Source organism: Haliotis rufescens, unplaced genomic scaffold, assembly GCF_023055435.1.
Source record: "Haliotis rufescens isolate VD_foot unplaced genomic scaffold, xgHalRufe1.0.p SCAF_3, whole genome shotgun sequence".
In the NCBI taxonomy this organism is placed as follows: domain Eukaryota; kingdom Metazoa; phylum Mollusca; class Gastropoda; order Lepetellida; family Haliotidae; genus Haliotis; species Haliotis rufescens.
The window spans coordinates 33,846,141-33,869,518 of record NW_025964001.1 but is presented as its reverse complement, the minus strand read 5'-3'; the positions used below and the strand labels follow the sequence as shown (position 1 = coordinate 33,869,518).

Genomic DNA, 23,378 nt, shown 5'->3' with positions numbered 1-23,378 from the left:
CCCAACAGAGTGTGTTTTCCAAGACTGATTCCACTACTCATAGAAGAGCCTCTCAATCAACCAGAACGTCACGATCTCCTCCACCGACCAAAATCAGATGTATTTCATGGCTGCCTGACAAATCTCCTGGAAACTATCGTGACACAGATGCAAGTTTCTCTAAATCAGCTTCAGAAGCAGTGGCTAGCTCATGGAGACCAGCTTCTTCAGCTATGGAGAAAGTTCTGCCAGTGGCGAATAGAAAGAGGTTTGCATGACGAAAATAAAACAATACCTAGGGTGGCTGATTTTCTACTTCACCTCTGTGTGAAGATCACAGAAAATACCACAAAATATGGTAAGTTATCCTTTACAGTATGTCAATTAAGGTTGGACGGATCATAGGCTAACAACATGTCATCAGTGGAAATGTACGTCATTATCATACATGAGGTGAGATAAGTACATATGCTGTTGGCTATAGAGCAACAAGTATATGTCTACGTCACAATGAAGGATTAACTGAAAGTGACGTCATAGATTGACCTCAGAACTGTAAGTGAAGTCATAAATCACCCAAGTGATGTCACAAAGAGATTGAACCAAAAGTGTCATTGATGTTCTCAAAACCGGAAGTGATGTCATGAAAGACCTCAGAACCGGAGAGAAACATCATAAGTAAGGTCTTATATCACCCAAAACAGGTAACAATTATGAGGTCATAGAACGGGACAACACAAGTGCCAACGGTGAAATTAGGCATTGGTTCATACTCCTTTTCTTCTATGTATTCCCTTACTTTACTGCTGCCAATTATCCGGGAGCACTAGATGACAGATCCTGCCTGTTTCTCTGGTAAATACTGGCTATGATGTGATAGAGGTATGGATATTCATAAGAATTATCAAACAATAGTTATCATTGTATATAATTCTAAGAATACTACCTCTATTACATCAGGAAATAGTCCATACCACCTCCCTAATATATCTTACATCTAGTCGAGGAAGGTTATTGGAAGGAAGTGATGTTTTCCCGCCTTGAGCATGCACAGATGCAGTGTGACAAGGGATAGGGTTTATCTCAAAACTATTGGGATAATTACAAGCGAAGAGGACGTCTGTTAAAAAATCTAAAGATTTCATAGTGTGATTATTGGCAAAATGGGAATTAATGGCTATGATGTAAAAGATATAGTATTCTTAGAATTATATACAATGATAACTATTGTTTGATTTCTGATGCTATTGTCTGTTATGCTTTGAGATTATATATTTCATGTCACGTGCACTTTTCTCAGTTTACTTTTACAATGGAGGCATGTTAAAATCATTGAAGAATATTTGGACATGTTTTGGAGAGCCATCTGTAGGCCAACCTGTCCATCCCAGACTGATGAATGACATAACTATGGCTATCACTGCCAACAGTCTCATAGGCATTCAGATGTGGATGGGTACAGTGGCATTGGGGAATTCAACATTGGGTGCGAGACGACCGAGATTACTTCATCAGCTGTGAATGTGTCTGATAGTAATAAATGAATCGGAAATCCAAGCAAATGCATAAAACAAACATTGGAATAAAGCGAAAAGGCAGCAGCAGTATTGTTTCAGGTAGTTTTCGAAGCCAATTCCAGTGATGGTCTTTCGACAAGGTTAATCATTCAATCACTTGTCTTTTTTTTGCAGCAAGTTCACACACATTACAACAATTGAAATAGTTCAATCTTGTCTTGTCTTGTTTATGAGTCTAAATCAATGTGGTTCCTTAAATTTCAATGTGGCTTTTCAAAGTTAGAAATGACGCCTAGAAAACTATTGCCAGGATCCAAGTGATTAAGCTTGGAGTAATGCTCTTTATCCCACTGTGTCCTGACAGGGTTGGAGAGCTGTTCCAGGAGTATCTGTCACGTCTTGAAAGGGACTACAATGTCCAAGACTACGAGGGCAACCTTGTCCAACAGGTGAGTGATATGTGGAAATGTGGATTGTTTTTATCTCACTACCACCAGGTCTGGGTTTGCCCTCCTGTTAACTTGATCTCTGTGGTTGATCTCTGTGTCATGGCTTATATCGGTCTACGGCGCCACAAAGTGCTATCAGAGTTTCTTCCCTTAGGCATCATATGTTAGAATTCCAAGTTTGAGAAGACCATGATCATGTCCACACCATGCACATACTTTGACCAAAAGAGTATAAAAAATCTGAGCTCCTGACTTCAATGGCATTTATCTACACCACTCAACATGACATTACACAGCCCAAGTGCCTGTTGACTGATACAGGGTGACACACATACACACTCCTACCTTGCATACAAATTCAGTTCCTGCAATTCATGATACCAGCAGTTGCATATCTGTGGTATCCATAGTATATATAGTAAAGCCTATTTGTCACTGTCACTTGGACATTCCTGAAATCGCATTATGTTCATCAACATAGTAAAAAACAACGCCTTTCTTAATTTCTTGTAACATTTGTTTATGCACAATCAACTGTGCAAAAAAAATTATGTCGCTGCAACCCGATCATAAAACAATGGGTAACCTCATAGGCTTATTAACAAACCACCTAGCTGGTAGACTGGAGAGACATTATATATATACTATGTAGTTATGGTATTATACATTGCAACTCTAATGTGATACAGCACATATTCCTTCTGTGAGATGCTGTGATGTGTGCAGGTGATGATGGCGCTGATGGTGTCGCATGAGGGTCTGTCTGAGAATGAGCTGATGGAGATCCTGCACATCCCCAACCATGTCTGGTCCCCACTCTACTTTGCCATGGAAACCTACATTCTGGATAGGTCTGGAGTGCTGGGGTAGGTCGTTGTATTCAGGGTGCTGGGGTAGGTCATTGTATTCAGGATGCTGGGGTAGGTAATTGTATCTGGGGTGCCAAGGTAGGTTTTTGTATCTGGGGTGCTGGGGTAGGTCTTTGTATCTGGGGTGCTGGGGTAGGTCATTGTATTCAGGATGCTGGGGTAGGTAATTGTATCTGGGGTGCCAAGGTAGGTTTTTGTATCTGGGGTGCTGGGGTAGGTCTTTGTATCTGGGGTGCTGGGATAGGTCATTGTATTCAGGGTGCTAGGGTTGGTCATTGTGCCTGGGCTGCTGAGGTAGGTAATTGTATTCAGGGTGCTGGGGTAGGTCATGGTATCAGCGGTGCTTATGTAGGTTGTATCTGGAGTGCTGGGGTAGGTCATTGTATTCACGGTGCTGGTGAAGGTCATTGTATTCGGGGTGCTGGGGTAGGTCATTGTATTCGCGGTGCTGGGGTAGGTCATTGTATTTGGGGTACTGGGGATAGGTCATTGTATCTGGGGTACTGGGGATAGGTCATTGTATCTGGGGTGCTAAGGTAGGTTGTATTTGGAGTGCTAGGGTAGGTCGTTGTATTTGGGGTACTGCGGATAGGTAATTGCGGATAAACAGACACATTTACAGACATTTGTATTCCCTGCCCATTCAAAAGGAACATTTGCCTAGAACTCAAGTGACAATAACATTCCAAGTGGACTATGACATAAGTACAGTATGGGTGATCTGGAATGTCAATTTGTCGTTATGTATATCAGTAGGTGTGCACTTAAACGTTATTTCAATCACTCACCATGCCATATTCTGATTCTTTCACTGATACCTGTCTGTTTGCTTTTCAGTTTTGCTTTTGAAGAATTGAGAGATGCTGTCAGTTCAAGATACATGAAGAGCCAGAAAGACAGGTACATTTTGAATCAATTGAGGTTTACTGATTTCACTGATCCTTAAAAATTGAATGTGAAAATGATAAGTTGAAGAACATTAATATTTGTTCAACCGAATGTGAACTTTTGTGTTTTATAAAAAGAAATGTGCATGTGATAGGTTAGTATATACATAATAATATAATAGCTAACAATAGGTTAAACAAGGAAACTACATGATACACATGGCAACTTGTTCAGATAACATTTTGCTTTTTCATTTTTGTAGTTAAGTACAGGTAAGGCTTAAGGGACACTAAAGAGCACGGGTGCTTTCAAATAGTTGAAACATTTATTCCTGATACCAAAATACACATTATTATATAAAAATATCCTGATATTTTCAAACATTGAGACAAAAACGAACCTGAATTACACAAAATTCACATTCACATATTTGTATTGGTAAACAATGGCCTGATGCTAAATTATTAACCATTTCAACAAATTTAGCATCCAAACGTTAAATAGAATAAAAATTTATTTTACAAGGTCATCATGTCATTTGCAGAGATGAGAAAATTAAAGTCAATCTAATATGTCATGTCATTAAATTTGCAGGGCACAATAAATTACTTTCACTGATCCAAATTTCAGGTGTTTAGGATATTTTAAGTACACATTTGTTTTGGGTATATAATCACATAGGGTCTATACATTCTCCATCCAGTCGCCATACGTGTCTACCTAATTTCAGTCGCTATGTGGCTCAAATAATGCCAATACGACGTTAAATTATAAATTTTAACTCACTTAACTACCTAGTTTCATCTGTTCTGAGGACGGGGGTTCTCAGAAAAAGTTTTCAGTGGCATCCTATACTATTCTAAATTGTCCTTCTTGCAATGATAGACCAATAACATATTGTGGTTATTATTCTGTCCTATCAATATGTTATATCGCTCCTCGCTGCCATTGTTTTCAGAATATAATTAGAAAATAATCGAGCGTGGAATCCAAGCATTACAATTTCGGATTTAGACAAAATTTGATCTTACGCGCTGGTAGCAATCATAAAGAAATATTAAACATAGGAATGAAGACTGCGACTCGGGTCAATACATAGTAAACAGGTGATCACAGATATTAATTTATGGAATTTCTTTTGATATGCAATGCCTTCTTGATAAAAAGATATTGTGAGTTTTGTTTGGGGGTGTCCTTGTGCTTTTCGCCTGTCGAAATGGTTCGACATCAGATGCACAACTTGTGACACGTGAATGGATTTAACATTAGCATTGAGAGCTTTAAAGGAGCACTGATCTCTAACAATTCACTGGTACTGGTTGTCAACTTTGTTTTTGTTTTTGCCCCGTGGATATTCGGATGATATCCCAGAAATATCAACTGGTTTGTGGCGGGTGCAGTGCCAACCGTGTCTCTTTTATTGATTATTTTAATGTTATAGTATTAGAGTGTATCGTCACATTGATCAACAAAATTAAATACAGTTTTGTCTTGGAATAATATGGAAATGTATGTATCTTTGGGGTTAGCATCAGTAATGGTGACAAAGTCATTTGTTTGGTTTGATGCAATTTTTGTTTATACAATTTTGACTTGTAACACAAACTTAATATTTCACCTGAGCATTGCTTATTTTATCATGTGTATATGTTAAAGTCAATGTATAAAATGTCTAAAATTTACACTTAGGCAATTTATTAAATGCTTAACATGCTTAAGTGTTTAATTATTTTACAAATGAACTGAAAAATCTGTCCATTTATTTTATTATGATAATGAATTCCAAACATTTTTATGTTTATTTTATCACCCAGTGACTGATAGGATTAAAAGAAAATGAAAGGTCATTTCTATATTATAGATATAGATATTTCCTCAAAGTATATTTACGCTGCCCTTACAGATGGTATTCCAGTCATGCACAGTTGCGTTAGCAGGCAAATCAACTCACGGCAGCTATTGAGCACTAACAGGCAGTGTTAGACAGCCTGGGACAGGGTAGAAGCCAGGGATTTAAGAAGTTATTCTTTCATTTCAGGATTACTGCAACAAAACCAGTCATTGACTACTTCAATGCCAAAAGAAAGGTATGTGGATCTATGCATCCTTTTCTCTCTTGATGTGATGAATGACTTTCTTGATGATCTAGCACCGTAAGTAAGTGAATACTGAATAAGTAAATGTTGAGTTGATATACAGGCTGATATGTTTTCACTCGGTGACATGTACAAAGATAACACAATAACAAGGTATAGGTGTGTGGCAAAACCTGTGTCGCAACGAGTTCAAGAGGGACTGTACTCCGTGGTCTTGAAGCCATTTTCAGTCTATGGCTGAGACATTGATGCTGCTTCAGTGGGGTAATCATTAACTACTGATATACATCACACAGTGTGACTTTAGGTCGTGCCTTAGGTGCAATCTCATTTAAATCAGATCTTAGTTCTCGCTACCACTAAACAAAGATCTGAGGACATCCCATTACGGGTCATGTCAGACCAACCTTCCGCGAACTTTGACTGACCAATGGAATGACAATCCGATGGCAGTTTTCTCGTGCTTTACAGCACTAATTTCAAATTGGCGACTATGCTTTGAAACATATTTTGACAAATTCTCTATTACAAATTTGAAACCTAAACAAAAGAACATTCTGGAATGGCTAATAGATGGTCTAGATTGTATGGATTCATTCGTTAAAGCCGTAACTATCGTTCGGAGTTAAGATTTTCGAGGTTGCATGATTAGAAATCACATTCCGACTGTCACTTTCATAATCTGGTAAGCGATGTTCTGATTGGTCGGATGAAAGGTCGTTCTGACGTGACCCCTAATGGGATGTCCTCAGATCTTTGTTTAGCGGTAGCGAGAACTGAGGTCTGATTTTAATGAGATTGGCTTTAGGTGGTGCTTCTAGGCTTGTCTCATTTAACTGGTTGTCTGCAAGAGTTGTATCCTCTGATTTGAAACATTACAATGAAAATATGCTCACAGATAAAAATGTGTACTGTTGTGTTTTTTGTTATGACATTTCTACTCACCGGCCAGTCATTTTCTGTTGTGGAGAGTTATTTTACAAGGCCGTATTTAACTTTTTTTGACAGGGGGGGCATATAAGATTATTCATTTCTTATTCAAGTTAATTTTCACAAGGAAAAATGTTTTCGATAAAAACTCCAGGGAGGGCAACTGCCACCCCTGCCCCCCCGGCTGGCTACGGCACTGTTTTAGTGGAAAAAGAATGTGTGAGCCTTGTAGCTGTTTTACATCTCAACATGCCCAAACCATTGAGTCCATTATCTTGATCCCAACTTTTTAATATTTTCACCTAACAATTCAGGTGAGCTACAGCTCCTTTTAATCTGCCTTGAAAGTGAACCACTGACATGTTTCACATCTGATTGGTGATTGTAACAACACAAGATGTAGCACTGCCATTGTGATGGCCCATCAGCTGATTTCTGTATTATATTGATATGTGATCAGTGTTTAAGATAATGGGAAGAGATGGTAATAACATCGACTGAGGAAGTTGCTGGAGGGGCAGCTAGTTGGACATAAGAGAAGATAGGAAATGATGTGATTTAGACAAGAAGTCATGTAAATAGACATAAACATAAGTACAGTGGAACCCCGCATAGCGGAGCCCAGATACACGGAAACCTCACCTATTGGACGAATTTTACATGAAACGAAATGAATCCTACATTAAATATGTTTTTTTAGCTGGAATTCTGGTTTGTGGATCTGGACAGTGAATTTAATTTACCAACAGTGAAAATACACCCAATTGTATCCCACTGAAGTGATGCAGGGCTTAGATATTTTGGTGAAAATCACTAGCATCGTGTTCTGACAAACCTAGACAAATAATCAAGGCGAATCTTGGATACAAACCCAAGTTCACAGGTTTCTGGCATGACCAAGGGATGCAACTCCGCACATCCTATTGCAGTGCCTGTGATTACTGGGATGCCTTCACTGACAAAACTGATAATATCACTGATGGAACAATCTCATGTCAAGTGTATAATGCTGCCTATGTTTCAGAATTTTCACAACTTCACTGACATGATGGCCAAGGACACAAGGCGAACAACAAACGAGTTGCCATGGTTACACAAAGACATTGAGGACTGGGAAGGACTGGCCATGGCTTTGTCTGATTTGTATATATTTAGTAGACTGCACAGGTAAGTTTTGTTTAGAGTGACAACCATTTTGTAAGCTGGTAACTAGGGGTGCAGATTTATCAGCCATGGCCATCTTGACTGAGTAGCTGACTTATGACGATCATAGCACCAAGATTGCTTTGTGGAACGGGGGTGTGCCTTGGTCTGACATCAGTGAAACCCTTTTACTCTGGGCAACACCATACCCAGTGAATGAATAATCTGGATTGTCAATCTATGAACAAGACAGGACAAGGCCCTTTTTGGTCCTTTGCAAATGTCAATATGAATTACATTTAATTTCATGATAAAATCCATAATTATTGATAAAATGAGTGAAAGAGGATTATATTTCAAACTTCAAGAGAAAACTTCATTTGTTATGAGCATCTAAATCTCATCATCACACCGAAGGCCCGGGTTCTATTTCCAACATTGGTCCTGTTTGGTTTTGGTTTTTTTGTTTAACACCACACTCAGCAATATTCCAGCTAGATGACAGCGGTTCCCATATTGGTAAATTGTGTGAAACCCATTTCTGATGTCCCCAGCCATGATATTGCTGGAATATTGCTAAAAGCGGCATTTAACCATACTCACTCATTGTTGTAAAAACCATGTAGATTCTGTCATACTTCAGTGATTGTGTCAAACTTCAGTGATTGTGTCATTCTTCAGTAATTGTGTCAATCTTCAATGATTGTCATATTTTTAAAGTGACTGTGTCATGCTTCTGTGATGGTGTCATACTTTAATGATTATGTCATATTTCAATAATTGTCTTATTTCAGGGGTCAAACTTCAGTGATCATGTTGTGCTTCAGTGATTGTGTCTTGCTTCTGTGATTGTTTCTTGCTTCAACAATTGTGTCAAGCTTCAACAGTTGTGTCATACTTCAACAATTGTGTCATATTTCAGTGTTTGTCATACTTCAGTGACCTTGTCATGCTTTAGTGAATGTGTTACATTTCAATAATTGTGTTGTGTCTCAGGGAGCGAGAGTATGACCTTTTGGAGCTGTGGAAGGACACAAAGTTGTCCTTCAACACTGTGGCATCCATGTACATGGACAGCATGGACCGATACATTGCCGACAGATACCTGCTGATACAGGAACACCTGGAGGAGGAGGCGCCCCCTGGTCTTCTGGTCAGTGTTGCTGATGTGTATTACAATGTTACCTGTAATATTACTGACTTTACGCATTGACTCATTTGTGGCAATGCATGCTACACATCTGTGCACTGAGTGATTGTGTTTTGAGTAACCTATGGTGAATATGAGTTTATGTGTATATATAACATAGCTATGTGAAAAAATCGCCCCCTAAAAATGAAGAATGAAGCGTGGTTTATTTCATGATAAAACATTGTTCTATCATGACATCGTTTCTGGAGATTTGAACATGCATGCGCTCACAACTTGATGACGTTGTATATTTAACACCGTTTTACTTTAGAGGAAAGTGTCTAGTGACTTTTTCTCCATTGATGTAGATGGGCAACGTAGATAAAAGCAACGGCCAATCGATCACTTCCAAAAGTGGGAGAGTTATGACAATTGGTATTGGGAGAAATGGTTCGGATAATCATGAATGTTGTGAGAATATGCAGGAAAGACCAAATGTAGCCCCCCTGTTCTTAAAATGTACATTGCCACAGTTGGATTCAATTTAGGGAATCATCATACGGGTAAATATTTTTAAAGGGTGTACTTTTTACTATCATCCTTAAGCGGCTGTACATAATGTTGATATCTGATATAAAACTATGAGTTTATGTGTATGTACAATATACAGACTCATCTGTTGTGCTTCAGTGACAAAATATTTACCAGTACTCTGTGTATGTCATGCTTCAGTTGCTGGAGGTTCTGACAGGAATATCCAATTTCCTCAACCTGGCATCATGTGTAAAGGGGAGAGAAAATGTTATCCGGCGACGCCTCAACATACTGGTCAGTGTTAACCTTGCAGAATGTGTGAAGTTATTGACAAGTGTCCATTTTGCTTTTAGTTTTTGTGAAGTTAGAGAGACAAGAATTTCTGACCACTTAATGAGAATGTGCCACATGTTCAGTTACTGATATGAGGAGGATATTGTATTAAAATTATTTACTATTACTTTGATTACAAAGAAATTCCCAGATGAGTATCAATAAAGGATAAATGACAACAATAGCATGTTGTCATCTTAATGTCATAAAGCAGTGAATGCAAGAAACATACGGCCTTGACTGTAGACATGGTAGATTTGTTAGATATTGAAGTAAACTTCAGCTGGATAAGTGTTTTGTGGGTTTTTTTTAGGAGTGTAGTGACGTTTTCTCAAGTTATGTCAGACAGTCTGTCATTGCTGTTTCAGGAGAATGTGAAGGGGAAAAAAGGCATGTCACCTGATAAGAATGTTGCAGAGACCCTGGATACACAGCTCTCCCTGGCCAACCTCCTGGTGGACATTGGCCGCTATGAAGAGGGAATACAGCTACACACCAGTGTCAGGGACCGCTGTCTAAGGTGAAGGTCACTCATTGCTTTTGGATGCTTGATGTTTCTACAAGCCATTTCATTCCCTTTGTGCTTATTGGCATGTAGGTCTTCCTCCTGTTTGCTTAGCACATATCGCTCACAGAACATAATAGCTTGGTACTGAATCTTTAGCTCATCTGACTGAAAGTCAACTTAACTTTTGTTGTGGCCAGTTTGAATGTCAAACTGCATAAAATATTTAAATATTAATGCTGACAGCAACTGTTTTTGACTACAAATCCTGATGACTACAAATCCTGGTGAGCTACAGTACTATGGCACTATTTTCCTCCTTATTAGCTCACCTGATTGAATGTCAAGTGAGCATTTGTCATGACAAGTTGTCCGTCTATCTCTTTAGTTGTCTGTCATTAACTTTTGCATTTTCGACATCTCTGACAACTCTGAAACTTATAACAAGGCCCATGAAACTAAAACTTAATGATCTACTAATCAATTATCTTAGCTATGGTGCCTATAGGAATGATCAATCTGCCTCTGTCTTTCCCACCTGTAAACAACTACCACTTTGACATCTCCAAAGACAATGCATCACAGAAACTGAAATGTTCCACAGATCATCCAATGAATGGTGTCTTTCAAAAATGTTGAATTCATTCTGATAACATGCATACTATCATGAAATTTATATTGAAAATCACATTTTGTGTGAAAAATATTGATGAGAAGACAAAGACATCGATATCGCCATCTTCCCGAGGCAAGTGAGTTAACTGACTATAAAAGTCCAGTATCCACCCTTACCGAACTAGGCTGGTATTATGGAGTTACATTTTGGCTGGACTAACGAGTCTATGCATAGTCCAATCAAAATCGCACACCGAAATCAAAATCCGGTTCGTAAAGTGTCATGCAGATTTCGGTCGACTGCAGGATTTGCAAAGCATGTGCACTGCTAACTCGTTGTCAACAGATATTTTCTAAATCTTTTCGTGTTTTTAATCAAGGTGCTCACATGATTTGATGCACTTCGCAATGTAAGACTCGTTTTATCACAATATAGATCTTGATTATCGATCAGATCGTCTTGACTGGGTGCCACCGTTTTGTTTGAAGCAAATGCAAGTGATACGGGAGGTTGAATCTGATTGGTCAGTAGGAGAGGCATAGAAAGGGCATAACTCGTAATAACCACTGGTGGCGCTACGACCGAGCCAGGAATTCCAGCCTAGTTCGGCAAGGGTGGAAACTGGACTTTTAAAGTCAGTTAACTCTCTTGCCTTGGGAAGATGCGATATCGCTTGCAATGGTAAATACTAGTCATGAATAAATATATGAAATGTATATGAATATATATATGCCTGGACAACTAAAAAGATATCAATAAAATTCCAAAATATCAAAAAGCATCAGTTCACCAATAGGCCTATCTATGTTTGATGAAGAAATATTGTACGTTTTTCAAGATCTGTTCCTGAAATGAGCACAACTGCCATTTTCAGTCCAAGTCCAAGTTGATGCCATGGAAACTCGACAAACAGTAACAAACTATCAAAAGCAACTGGTTCACCACTAGACCTATCTATGTGCCAAGTTTGGTGAATGAATATCGAAAGATTTTCAAGATCTTTTAGAAAACGACATCTTACATGGAGGGAATGATGGTGCCCGTTTAAATATTCCTAACGGGGGATAAAAACATGTGGATTCTCTTGTGTGTAACTGGTACCTTGTATAGTATGACTATCTAGGAATACCATCTAAGCAGTATTCCTACAAGAATTCTGTTGTATTTGTGCACTTTTTAGTATGCAGAATCAAACAGTGGTTTCTGCGAATATTAAACACATTGATTCCAGTATTGGATGTCAGTGGGATCTGAGTCACATCTCACTCCATGTTTTTTTCTTAGAGATCAAGTCAAATGTGTGGTATCAATAAAGCATTATTGATATCATAAAATACAGAATTAAATGGCACACACATAGTGTATTGGATTTGTCTTGAGAATTTTTATAACAGTACATAACTGTAAATAAATTTACGTTTGACGTTAAAACCACTGGTTCAAGATTTTTAGACTAACTGTAAAACACTGAATCCCTTACATTATAGTCATACTGAATACCTGATAATTGAAATGAAGAATTTTCATAACTACAGTCATGGCAGTCATTTGTTTGTAAACACAACAGCCAGTTTGCTGCAAGGCCCCCAGCCCAGTGCGAGTTGTAACTGGTGGCAGTGCTACTATTGAGAGATCCATGAACAGGGTGTTGCTGTGTGGAGCTTGTTTTTTTCAATTACACTTACATAGTTGAATATCATCTTGCACTGATATGACTTTTATACAGAAGATTCATTTGCTGGTAGAATTTGTTTATTTATCCTTCAGAATGCTGGATGAGGAGGGTCAACAAGAGACTTTGGAAGTGCTTCAAGCTACCTCTCTCAGTGGCATTGGCATGGCTTACTTGTTACAAGGGATGACAGAAAAGGTTAGACATCAAGCTGTTACACATGTCCTCTAATGAATTAAACATTTTCATTCCATACATATCCTTTAACCTTGGGATAAAAGAGTTTTGTACAATCCGAATTAGAAGTTTCATTTTGTCCATTCCATACATATCCTCAAACTTTGGATGAAAGAGTTTAAAAAATCAAAATTAAAAGCATTATTTATCATACACCTATCAATGATATGAGGCATTTTGCATGAGCAATAGAGCAAACATAGAGACAGTCATATCACAGAAGGTTTAATAACCAGACCTGTATTACACTCCCTGCAGGGCTGATAGGGTTTGTCAATGCATTTTCAATGGGTGATCACTATCAGTCCAGGTGGTAAGAAATTGGAGTTACGTCCCTTAGTGTGTCGTCTTTTCGGCTAGCTTTCCTGTGACAATGATATCCTATATGAGATAATGGTTACCGGTAGTATATGGCAGTTTTTATACCATACCCCATTTTAACCCCTCGGGCTGATTTTGGGGGTCTCGGTTGTCATCCAGGTTAATGATTGGTACTGAAAAATCTTGGTTAAAATAGGTCTTTATCACAACCCATGCTTGCTGTAAAAGGCAATTATACTTGTCGTAAGAGGCGACTATCGGGATCAGGTGGTCAGACCCGCTGACTTGGTTGATGCATGTCATTGTATCCAAGTTGGTAGATTGATGCTCATGATATCAATCACTGGAGTGTCTGGTCCAGACTCGATTATATACAGATTATTTACGGGATTGTCTGGTCCAGACTCGATTATTTATAGACCGCTGTCATATAGCTGGAACATGGCTGAGTATGGTATGGAATATGGTTTGAGATGAAATTATTTTTCCTTCCCACCTCATTCTATGTAACACACTTCCTCTTCACCTCTACACCCCCCCCCCCCCCCCCCCAACCACACACACACACACACACACACACACACACCCACACACCCACCACCACCTATATATGACCAATCCCTCAATATTATTTAAATATATTTTTGAAAAAATAGAACTGTCCTTGTGATATTTCCTGTTTCTTCAAATTCTAGGCCTTTGAAGCTTACAATGAATCTTTGGAGTTATACAGAAAGTGGAATGAAGAGAGCAGTGTCTTAACCTGCATGCAAAACTTGGGATATTTAACCATGAACCAAGAGAAGTATGAGGAGGCCATTAAGATATTTGAAGAGTGCATGAAGGTAATCTCTAATAACTGTCAATTATGCACATTTTGTAACTTGTTACTGATACAGGCAATATCCTTGCACTTAAGCCATTGTCAAATATCTGAAAATTTGGGAGAACCAAACATGCTAAACAAGTAATTTGTCACCACAATTCCAATGTTTGGGCATCTTTTGTGATAGATCTTCTTGTCTGAAGGAACACAGCAGCCTATGATGGTCAGTTAAGATAACAGAATGTTCAGTTATGTGGATGATTCTTTTATAATAACAGATGTATCAGGATTTCACTGTACAAGCAGGCAAACTATTTCAGTTAACTTTCTGGCTCAATCTTTAATCTTATCTTACATGTTGAAGGATAACTGTAAAATGATTTGAAATGTGTCCTGCAATATGCATACTTTTCTTGGGTCAACTGCAGTATTTGGGTCCCCACTTCGTGGATTTCCTTGGGGACCCAAATATTGCAGTTTTCCCCTTTTCTTGTTAATTATCTGTTTTTCGTCAAACTAAAATTAAATAAATGCGCTATATGGCTTCATGTAATGGATACAATGTTAATTAAATATTAAGTTTGATCAATACTTATCATAACAAAATTGATTTAGTTGTCTTTTTTTAACAATCTACTAACCAGGCAAGTTCGGTTAGCACGGAAGCATTTGACATCAGCCATTGCATCATGACATGATCACATTCCAGGGTGAAGTCATAGCATTGCAGCATGACATCTCCTAATTGATATAGGATAGATATTCCTATCCGTCAGTTCTCTCGCTTCTGCATACTTGGATAGTCCACTCTAGTTGCAACTACTAGTGACATTGTTGGAGAAAATTGTCCTGAGGTAAAACATCAAACATTGCTTGGGCATCAACTAAAACCTGCATCCCAGTCTTCGACATAGAAGTCATCACTAGGTGCTTCTGTTTCAGCAGTTTCCTAAACCCTTACCTGCTCACCCCTGCCTTGAGCATGTGATGTCTCTGTATTAATTTGAGGATCCTTTATGGATATTGTCAATCATTCCTCTTCTTGTCTTGGCATGCTTATTCACCATGGTTGCGTTTGATAGCTTTGACAAAGCATAAAAAGACATGCCCAGCAGATTAACCTCATGTCTTGGAGGTCTGACTTGTAGAACAAATTGACTGGAGACCCCTATAAGTCGTGGTGAGAAGGTTCCCTACTTCAAAACTATGCAGTCGTATGTGAATATACATCACACATGTCATACCTTATTTCATGCTGTTATGTCCTGCTAATGTAAAGGGGCTTTTCTCACTTTTTATAGTTTTACCCACTCACGAGTTCATGTCTTTTTGACACAAGACTGTGTGACAATCTTTTACAATATATTGTATATTAATATACTTATCCCATCTACAGGCTACATGCACACGCGACCATCACTGCATCACATTGTTGTGTTGAACTTTTATGTGTTGTGAAACATAGTTTTCTTGAAGTAAAAGCTTTGTAACTGTGTATTCCTTCCTCTATTCATCAATTTTGGTTCTAACTTAAAGTATTTACGTAGGTCCCTTCAACTTTGACACAACGATGTTTGACTGTATATGTATAATAATATATGATATTAAACCTCATAACTCACACATCCAACTATTACGTTGTCTACTTTACGGTTGACACATATTTTTTTATGATGTATTTCTTGTCTCATCCTTGGTATAACTTGCTATGTTTTCTGTGATCCTGAGTGAAATGTTCTCTGACTTCATAGAGTAAGACTGCATTGAAGCACTGCATTTAAGCACGTACTATAACTGCATAACTGGGTCAGACCCAACAAGAGAGATAACGTAAACACACGTCTTGCCAGCTAGATCGTTTGCACTCCAAAGCCACGAACATGTGCTCACATGTGACGTCAACAGTATCGATGATGTAGGTACAGTGTCATGTTATCATGTATACACTACAGTCATGTGATGACTATGAATAGCAGACATTACACTGAGGACCTTTAGTTAACAAGGTTTTGCTGTGTCTTTATCAGGGCCTGGAGAAGATTCACTTCGGAAGCACATACCATGAGCTGGGAAACTTGATGACCAACATCGCATTGTGTTACCGTCGTCTCAAGCGACTTGATGATGCAGAGAAGATGTACTCAAGGTGAGACTACATCATGTACTTCAGGTGAGTCTGCATCATGTACTTCAGGTCAGTCTGCATCATGTACTTCGGATGAGTCTGCATCTCCTTAGATGATGCACCGGCCATGGACTTCAGGTGAGACTACATCATGAACTTCAGGTGAGACTTCATCATGTACTTCAGGTGAGACTACATCATGAACTTCAGGTGAGACTTCATCATGTACTTCAGGCGAGACTGCCTCACCTTAGATGATGTGCCAGCCATGAACTTCAGGCGAGACTGCCTCACCTTAGATTATGCACAGGCCATGAACTTCAGGTGAGACTTCAACATGTACTTCAGGTGAGTCTGCATCACCTTAGGGGATGCACCGGTCATGAACTTCAGGTGAGACTTCAACATGTACTTCAGGTGAGTCTGCATCACCTTAGAGGATGCACCAGCCATGAACTTCAGGTGAGACTGCATCAGCTTAGGTGATGCACAGGCCATGAACTTCAGGTGGGACTTCATCATGAACTTCAGGTGAGACTGCATCAGCTTAGATGATGCACAGGCCATGAACTTCAGGTGAGACTTCATCATGAACTTCAGGTGAGTCTGCATCACCTTAGATGATGCACCGGCCATGAACTTCAGAGGAGACTGCATGACTTTGATGATCTGTATTCCAGGTCTTTGTTCTGTAGGTCTGTCCTGTGTTGTAGGTCTTTGGAAATGAAGGCAGCAGCAGTTGGCTGGGAACACATCAATGTGGCAATGGCTTATGGCAACCTGTCAGCGTTGGAGCTTTATCGGGAAAAACCAGACTACCAGAAAGCCTTGGAATACAGCAATAAAACCATTAGAATATATGAGGTATTAAGATGCGTTTTGGAAAATAGGTGAAGACAAATTTATGTTTCAAAATTAACAATTCAGGTTGACGGATTGAATACCTATATAAATTATATCACACTGTCCAGGAAAGATTAGGGTCTGTCTTTGTGATGTCCACAGTGTCATGTTATATGGAAGCCTTCCTCATGGTGATCTGCTAGTACCCATGCTTGTTGTAAGAGCCAGCCATTGAGCATTGTATGGCTACTCTGTCAATGTGTGACCTGACATTGTACTCTCACAGTGTGCTCTATTTCTCCGTCAAGAAACGGTTGAGTTCAAAAGCACAGGAGTTTTAGTGAATCATTGCCAGGGTATGAAACTCCCAGCCCTGACCAAAACCTGCCTGCCCACTATAATCATATGTTTCTCAGGATAATTTAATTAAAAATATGAAAACTGATTGCTTGTAGCATAAGCGCATCGCTAAATGTTAGGTTGTCTAAAAGCTAACGGGGTTTCTTTTTGGTTACATTTTATCATTCATCTTTACATGTGAATTAATGCTTATCATCGGGAAATATTTTCACCTATGAAATATACCCCGACCGTCGGGCAGGGAGATTTGATAATCTGACAGCCCAAGTTGAAATCAACCTGTTCGGACAGTCGGGCAGGCAGGTATTTTGAACGCTGTTATTGCAACATTATTATGGACTGTTAAGTTTCAGGGTGTCATGAAAGGTCAGATGCAACCCTGAGCAAACTTTGGCTGCCCAAGAATGTGTGGGTTCTTGAGCCAATCAGATGCCAGCTTTCTAAAATGATTCAGCTTCATTTCTTTACAATGTTGAGTCTGAACTTTTCAGCCAGCATTAGGTGGTCAGGATTAGTGACTTAGTTGCCATCATTCCCTCATCACATGGGATGTTGCTCATCGTACCAATCAGCAGGTTGTCTGGCCCAGACTGGATCATTTACAGCCTGCCATGTTGTAGCTGGAATATTGATGACTGTGGCACTAATGATCAAATGTAGATTGTGAGAGTATCACACTGAATACAGGATTGAGCTTATTAAGAATATATATATTGTATACATGTAGATTGTATTCCAGTGTTAGAAAATGTCCCCAGTGCCCTCAGGTCATAACAGGTGACTTAGTAGGATAGAGATGTTTTGTTTTATTTGTTTATCCAACACCACCCTATGAATTATTTCAGCTACATAACAGCAGTCTGTGCATAATCAAATGTGGACCAGACAATCCAGTGATTGACATCACGAGTATAGATCCATACAAATGGGATGCGATGACATGCTATCACTCAAGTCACAAAGCCTGACCACCTGATCTGTTTAGTCACCTCTTACAATAAGCATGGGTTGCTGTGGACCAATACTCTTACCAGACATCCTCACAGGGTAGGTCACTGTCTGTGATGTGGTGGCTGTCGTCAAGCTCAAATAGTTTCTCATAGTTTGGTTAGTTGCTTTGACCCGACATCCTAATTTTCATCCTCCATCTGAAAGTGGGAGAGGGATTAACAGGAATGGTAGCTATGCATCTATCCGTCTGTTTGGCATTTCTTGTTTCCAAAGTATTATTCAGAAACCATTTAATATTTTATTACAAAACTTGTGTTTTTTGGTAATTAGGGATTGAGGAGGGTTGAAATGATGATAGTGGGTAGTTCAAGGACATAACTCAAGGACCCTTCAATATTTCTTGATCAAACTTTGCACATTCTGAAATAAAGTTCAAATCTTGAATCATTTGTGTCCCTGAGAAATGAAAAATCCTGGTGTATCCTATAGTAAGCACTGCTGCCAGTGATCATTTCATAGTAACACCATCCTACTGAGATGGATAAAAAGTAACAGTCAGCTAGCAGTTTTTGATCTTTTGTGATTTACACTTTGGAATCATCAGCATTTGTTGTCATTGGAACCTGTCATATGCAGGGAGGTGGGGAGTATTTACGTTATTTATGATAATTCCTACGAATATCCTACCTCTATTACATCATAGCCACAAATTCCCATTTTGGAAATAATCACACTATAAAATCTTTAGATTTTTCAACAGACGTCCTCTTCACTGCCAATTATCCCAATAGTTTTGAGGCAGACCCTATCATTTGTGACACTGCATCTGCGCATGCACAAGGCGGGAAAACATCACTTCTATCTCTGTGTGTTGGATCAACAGGCAAAGTTTTTTGCTGATCAATCCAACCACATATATGATAATAAATTACAGCTAGTCAAGATCTAAACGGATTACAGCAGACAACCTACGATAGTCAACCTTGCAGCCTTGCACCAACCTTGCACCTTGCAACCTTGCACAAAAGGGGTGATGTATAAAGAGAACCCGGTTTTTGCATGTTGAGGATAAATCACGTTACTCAACCCACCCGCCCAAAAAACTAAGGCATCCATATCACAGGATATAAGCTAAAACAACATGCAAATTTGAAGGAAACGACCAGATCTGGATCACATGATTGAGATGGTAGACAAAAGTCCTATTCACATACACATCACAGATCAGAGAGTTCACAGGACAAAAGACGTGTTGTATCAAACGAGAGTAGTCACCATAGCCCTAACTCACCCTGTTCATCTGGGGAAAAAGGAAACATGTATAACAGGAGTCTCACAAAAATAAACACCATTCTTCCTGCAGGGCATATCACCCTTACATACCAAAGATTGAGGTGAAACGTGCTAAAGATACCCAGTGCCAAAAAGTGTGCTCTTTCAGCCACAATCAAACGTGAGAGCCGTGTCTCTAGCTCGGACAGTTATGAAGCACCTAGCTATTACACTTATACAGCACAATCCTTGTGCTGCGCGAGCCAAGGGTCGCAGCAGAGAGAAAAGCATACACCACGTGATACCATCTCACCCCAGGGGCAAGTGCCCGGGGGTACTATCCAGAGGATATTACGAACGCTTCTCATGATGAATCCAATTGTGTACTCAACGTTTAAACCAAATGACTACTCAATCATTTAATGATATCATTTATGAAATCTATCAGTTGATTCAATCTGTCAAACCACCAAGCAATGAGGTAGAGGATCCGGTGCTTATTGAACGGGTGTGTTATGAAAATCCTGTAGAAAAGAGGGCAGGTTTTCATACATTACCTTATCCGTCATTCACTGAAAATGTGGTCGCAAAAATGAATGCGGAATTAAACGCTTCGACTAGCAGAAGTTTCAGCATGCCTTACCCCCACAAAGGAAGACAGTGCTATAAAACACACAGTTGTCCGTTCCCCACATCTCCTACCAATGATGAGGAATATTTTGATCTGGTCAGACACCCTAATATGGGGATGAACAAATTCAAAAAATTTGACAATGTCAATAAGCAGATGATAAACATTAGCACATATATGAACTGGTTTGCAGCAGGCATCAGACATGTACTCCCCCCTGTCAACAGTGAGGAATTTATTGGCCAACCTTGTGACACTAAAGTTGAAATGAACTTGGAACAAATTGGATTCATTCATAGTGTGCTGTATAGCATTCTGAAGATGCGCTAAGATCTTCAAGCTGCACAGGTATGGATGTTCCTACAATTCCTGCTTACTCAACAGGTTAGACCCAATATCTCAGATCCACAAAGACGAGGTGTGATGTCTCAGTCACAAAATTAGGTAAGTTGGCCTTTACACTATGTCAAGTAGGTTGGACGGATCATAGGCTAACATCTGGGATCATAGATCATAAGGTGATAGTGTTATTACATTGTTAGTCGCTCAGTGTAACATGTATAACTACAGGAGGTGTTGTCATGGAAGACTTCAGAACCGGAATTAACGTAAAGAGTGATATTATCACCAATATATCACGTGTCATCATACCGGGGAAAGTGAACATACTTGCAGACTGCCTAACTCAGAAACACAAGATTGTACCCACGGAATGGACTCTCAACCCCAAGGTATTCAAGTGGATAACCTTGACGTGGGATACCCCTCACCTTGACCTGTTTGCCACATGCCTAAACCATCGACTTCACGTTTAAGCAGCCCAGTCCCAGAACCATTAGGTCTCCAGGTTGACACGCTATCCATGAGTTGGCAGGGGATGTTCTCCTATGCCTTCCCTCCTTGGTCTCTCGTGGACAGAGTAATAAGGAAAGTCGAGGACACAGAATCGTCATAATTCTGATAGCCCTAGCATGGCCCATCATAGATCATAGGTGATAGGGTTATTACATTGTTAATTGTTCGATGTAACATGTATAACTACCAGAGGTGTTGTCGTGAAAGACTTCAGAACCAGAATTAAGGTAGAGAGTATGTATTATCACCAATATATAAAGGGAAACATGTCATCAGTGGAAATGTACGTCATTATGAGATAAGTATATATGCTGTTGGCTATAGAGCATCAAGTATATGTCTACGTCACAATGAAGGATTAACCGAAAGTGACGTCATAGATGACCTCAGAACTGGAAGTGACATAAAATATGACCCAAGTGATGTCACAAAGAGATTGAACAAAAAGTGTTGTCATTGATGTTCTCAAAACCGGAAGTGATGTCATCAAATACCTCAGAACCGGAGAGAAACATCATAAGTAAGGTCTTATATCACCCAAAACAGTTAACAATTATGAGGTCATAGAACGGGAAGGACACCACAAGTGCCAAGTGTTCTTCAGGTTTGCCAACGGTGAAATCAGGAACTTAGGCATTGGTTCATACTCCTTTTCTTCTATGTATTCCCTCACTTCACTGCTGCCAATTACTAGATGACAGATTCCACCTGTTTCTCTGGTAAATACTGGCTATGATGTAATAGAGGTAGGATATTTGTAGGAATGATCAAACAATAGTTATCATTGTGTATAATTCTAAGAATACTACCTCTATTACATCAGGAAATAGTCCCTCCCACCTCCCCAGTATATCTTACATCTAGTCCATGAAGGTTATTGGAAAGAAGTGATGTTTTCCCACCTTGCACGGATGCAGTGTTACAAAGGATAGGGTCTACCTCAAAACTATTGGGATAATTGGCGATGTAGAGGACGTCTGTTGAAAAATCTAAACATTTTATTGTGTGATTATTGCCAAAATGGGAATTTGTGGCTATGATGTAATAGAGGTAGTATTCATAGAATTATACACAATGATAATTATTGTTTGATATCTATATTAATGATTAACTGTATATATAGATAATCATGTGGACTTTAGCAGAAACATATAATGTTGTGTAAACAATTTGTCCATGTCCAGTTCCCCTTTAAATGTTTCCTTTTAGCTAAATGAGGTGTCAGAGGACGACTTCAATTACCGGAAGCTCCTGGAGAACCATGCAATAAGCCTGTATCATTTGGAGAGGCATGATGAGGCTGTGACGCTGTACCTCCATGTCCGTGAGTCACTGTGGTTAATTGGGTGTATTGAGTAGGATCCTTATCACTGTATAAAGTGCAGATACAACGTTTTGGTGGGCACTAAAGATACAACATGCAACATATGTTTTGATGGTCGTTTATATTTGTTGAAAACATATATTAAATGCATGATTCAGGTTGGAAAGTTATTACCACCTTGAAGGTACGCTGGGTGTTCATTAAAGATTTCCCCTAAACCACTTAGGGTTATCATATTTGGTTGAAATTTCACATGTGTAATGATACATGTATCTATGGGTTATGTCTGAATTTGCAGCACCGAACTATTAATCTTACCACTTTTACAGGTCTTATGATCAAGTAGGGTGTAAAAATGGAGCTAGTAGAATACCGAGCAGTGATTAGGTTTTTATATTTGAAAGGTCGCACACCAAAAGAAACTTTCGATGAATGAAAGCAACTTATGGGGAAGATGCCCCATCATATGACGTTGTTAAACACTGGCATCGCCAGTTCAAGTGTAGTCGGACATCTGTGGAAACAGCTGCCATTCCTGGTCGCCCCCATTCAGCCATTGATGAGGACACTATCCATCAAGTGGAGACCGCCATTTTGGCAGACCGACATATAACTGTTCGCCAGTTAGCACAAGATGTCAAGATCAGTGTAAGGTCTGCGGAAAAAATCATCCATGACAATTTGAGCATGCATAAGGTGTCTGCACGATGGATTTCCAGGTTGCTCACACCTTTCCAAAAGCAGGAACGGGTCAATTGCTCAAAGGATCTTTTGGACATGTGCCAGAAAACAGGCAAACTTTTTTGACAGACTTATCACACAGGATTAAACATGGGTCCATCACTATGATCCTGAGACTAAAGTTCAGTCCATGCAATGGAAGCATGTGGAGTCACCACCCCCAAAGAAGGCACGTGTCCAACCCTCTGCAGGCAAGGTCATGCTCACGGTGTTTTGGGACCAGCACGGA

General features: G+C 39.3%; 2 protein-coding genes across 2 annotated transcripts in view; one reads left to right on the top strand and one right to left on the bottom strand.

Moving 5' to 3' along the window:
* The window catches only part of LOC124119763 (TPR repeat-containing protein DDB_G0287407-like), a 59,520-nt gene that overhangs the window by 21,458 nt on the left and 14,684 nt on the right, over positions 1 to 23,378 (top strand). The window contains exons 11-23 of the mRNA XM_046482400.2: positions 1,861 to 1,945; positions 2,672 to 2,811; positions 3,652 to 3,714; positions 5,741 to 5,789; positions 7,753 to 7,895; positions 8,868 to 9,024; positions 9,736 to 9,831; positions 10,239 to 10,390; positions 12,759 to 12,861; positions 13,917 to 14,066; positions 16,075 to 16,193; positions 16,886 to 17,036; positions 22,294 to 22,408. Of these exons, the coding sequence (XP_046338356.2) occupies positions 1,861 to 1,945; positions 2,672 to 2,811; positions 3,652 to 3,714; positions 5,741 to 5,789; positions 7,753 to 7,895; positions 8,868 to 9,024; positions 9,736 to 9,831; positions 10,239 to 10,390; positions 12,759 to 12,861; positions 13,917 to 14,066; positions 16,075 to 16,193; positions 16,886 to 17,036; positions 22,294 to 22,408 (1,523 nt within the window). The remainder of the gene's footprint in view (positions 1 to 1,860; positions 1,946 to 2,671; positions 2,812 to 3,651; positions 3,715 to 5,740; positions 5,790 to 7,752; positions 7,896 to 8,867; positions 9,025 to 9,735; positions 9,832 to 10,238; positions 10,391 to 12,758; positions 12,862 to 13,916; positions 14,067 to 16,074; positions 16,194 to 16,885; positions 17,037 to 22,293; positions 22,409 to 23,378) is intronic.
* Positions 16,189 to 18,486, bottom strand: LOC125384248. Its single transcript, XM_048402878.1, has 2 exons — positions 18,407 to 18,486; positions 16,189 to 16,915 (listed from the first exon to the last, which is right to left on the bottom strand). Exons 1-2 carry the CDS (start codon positions 18,474 to 18,476, stop codon positions 16,473 to 16,475), a joined length of 513 nt encoding a protein of 170 aa, XP_048258835.1. The 5' UTR covers positions 18,477 to 18,486; the 3' UTR covers positions 16,189 to 16,472.

What these genes read in the sequence shown, in the direction of transcription:
- LOC125384248 (XM_048402878.1), bottom strand. Translation starts at nt 18,476, where the DNA reads ATGAGAAACTATTTGAGCTTGACGACAGCCACCACATCACAGACAGTG. An exon ending in CTACCCTGTGAGGATGTCTG is followed by an intron (nt 16,916 to 18,406) that starts GTAAGAGTATTG and finishes ATGTGTTCCCAG; the next exon opens with CCAACTGCTGCTGCCTTCAT.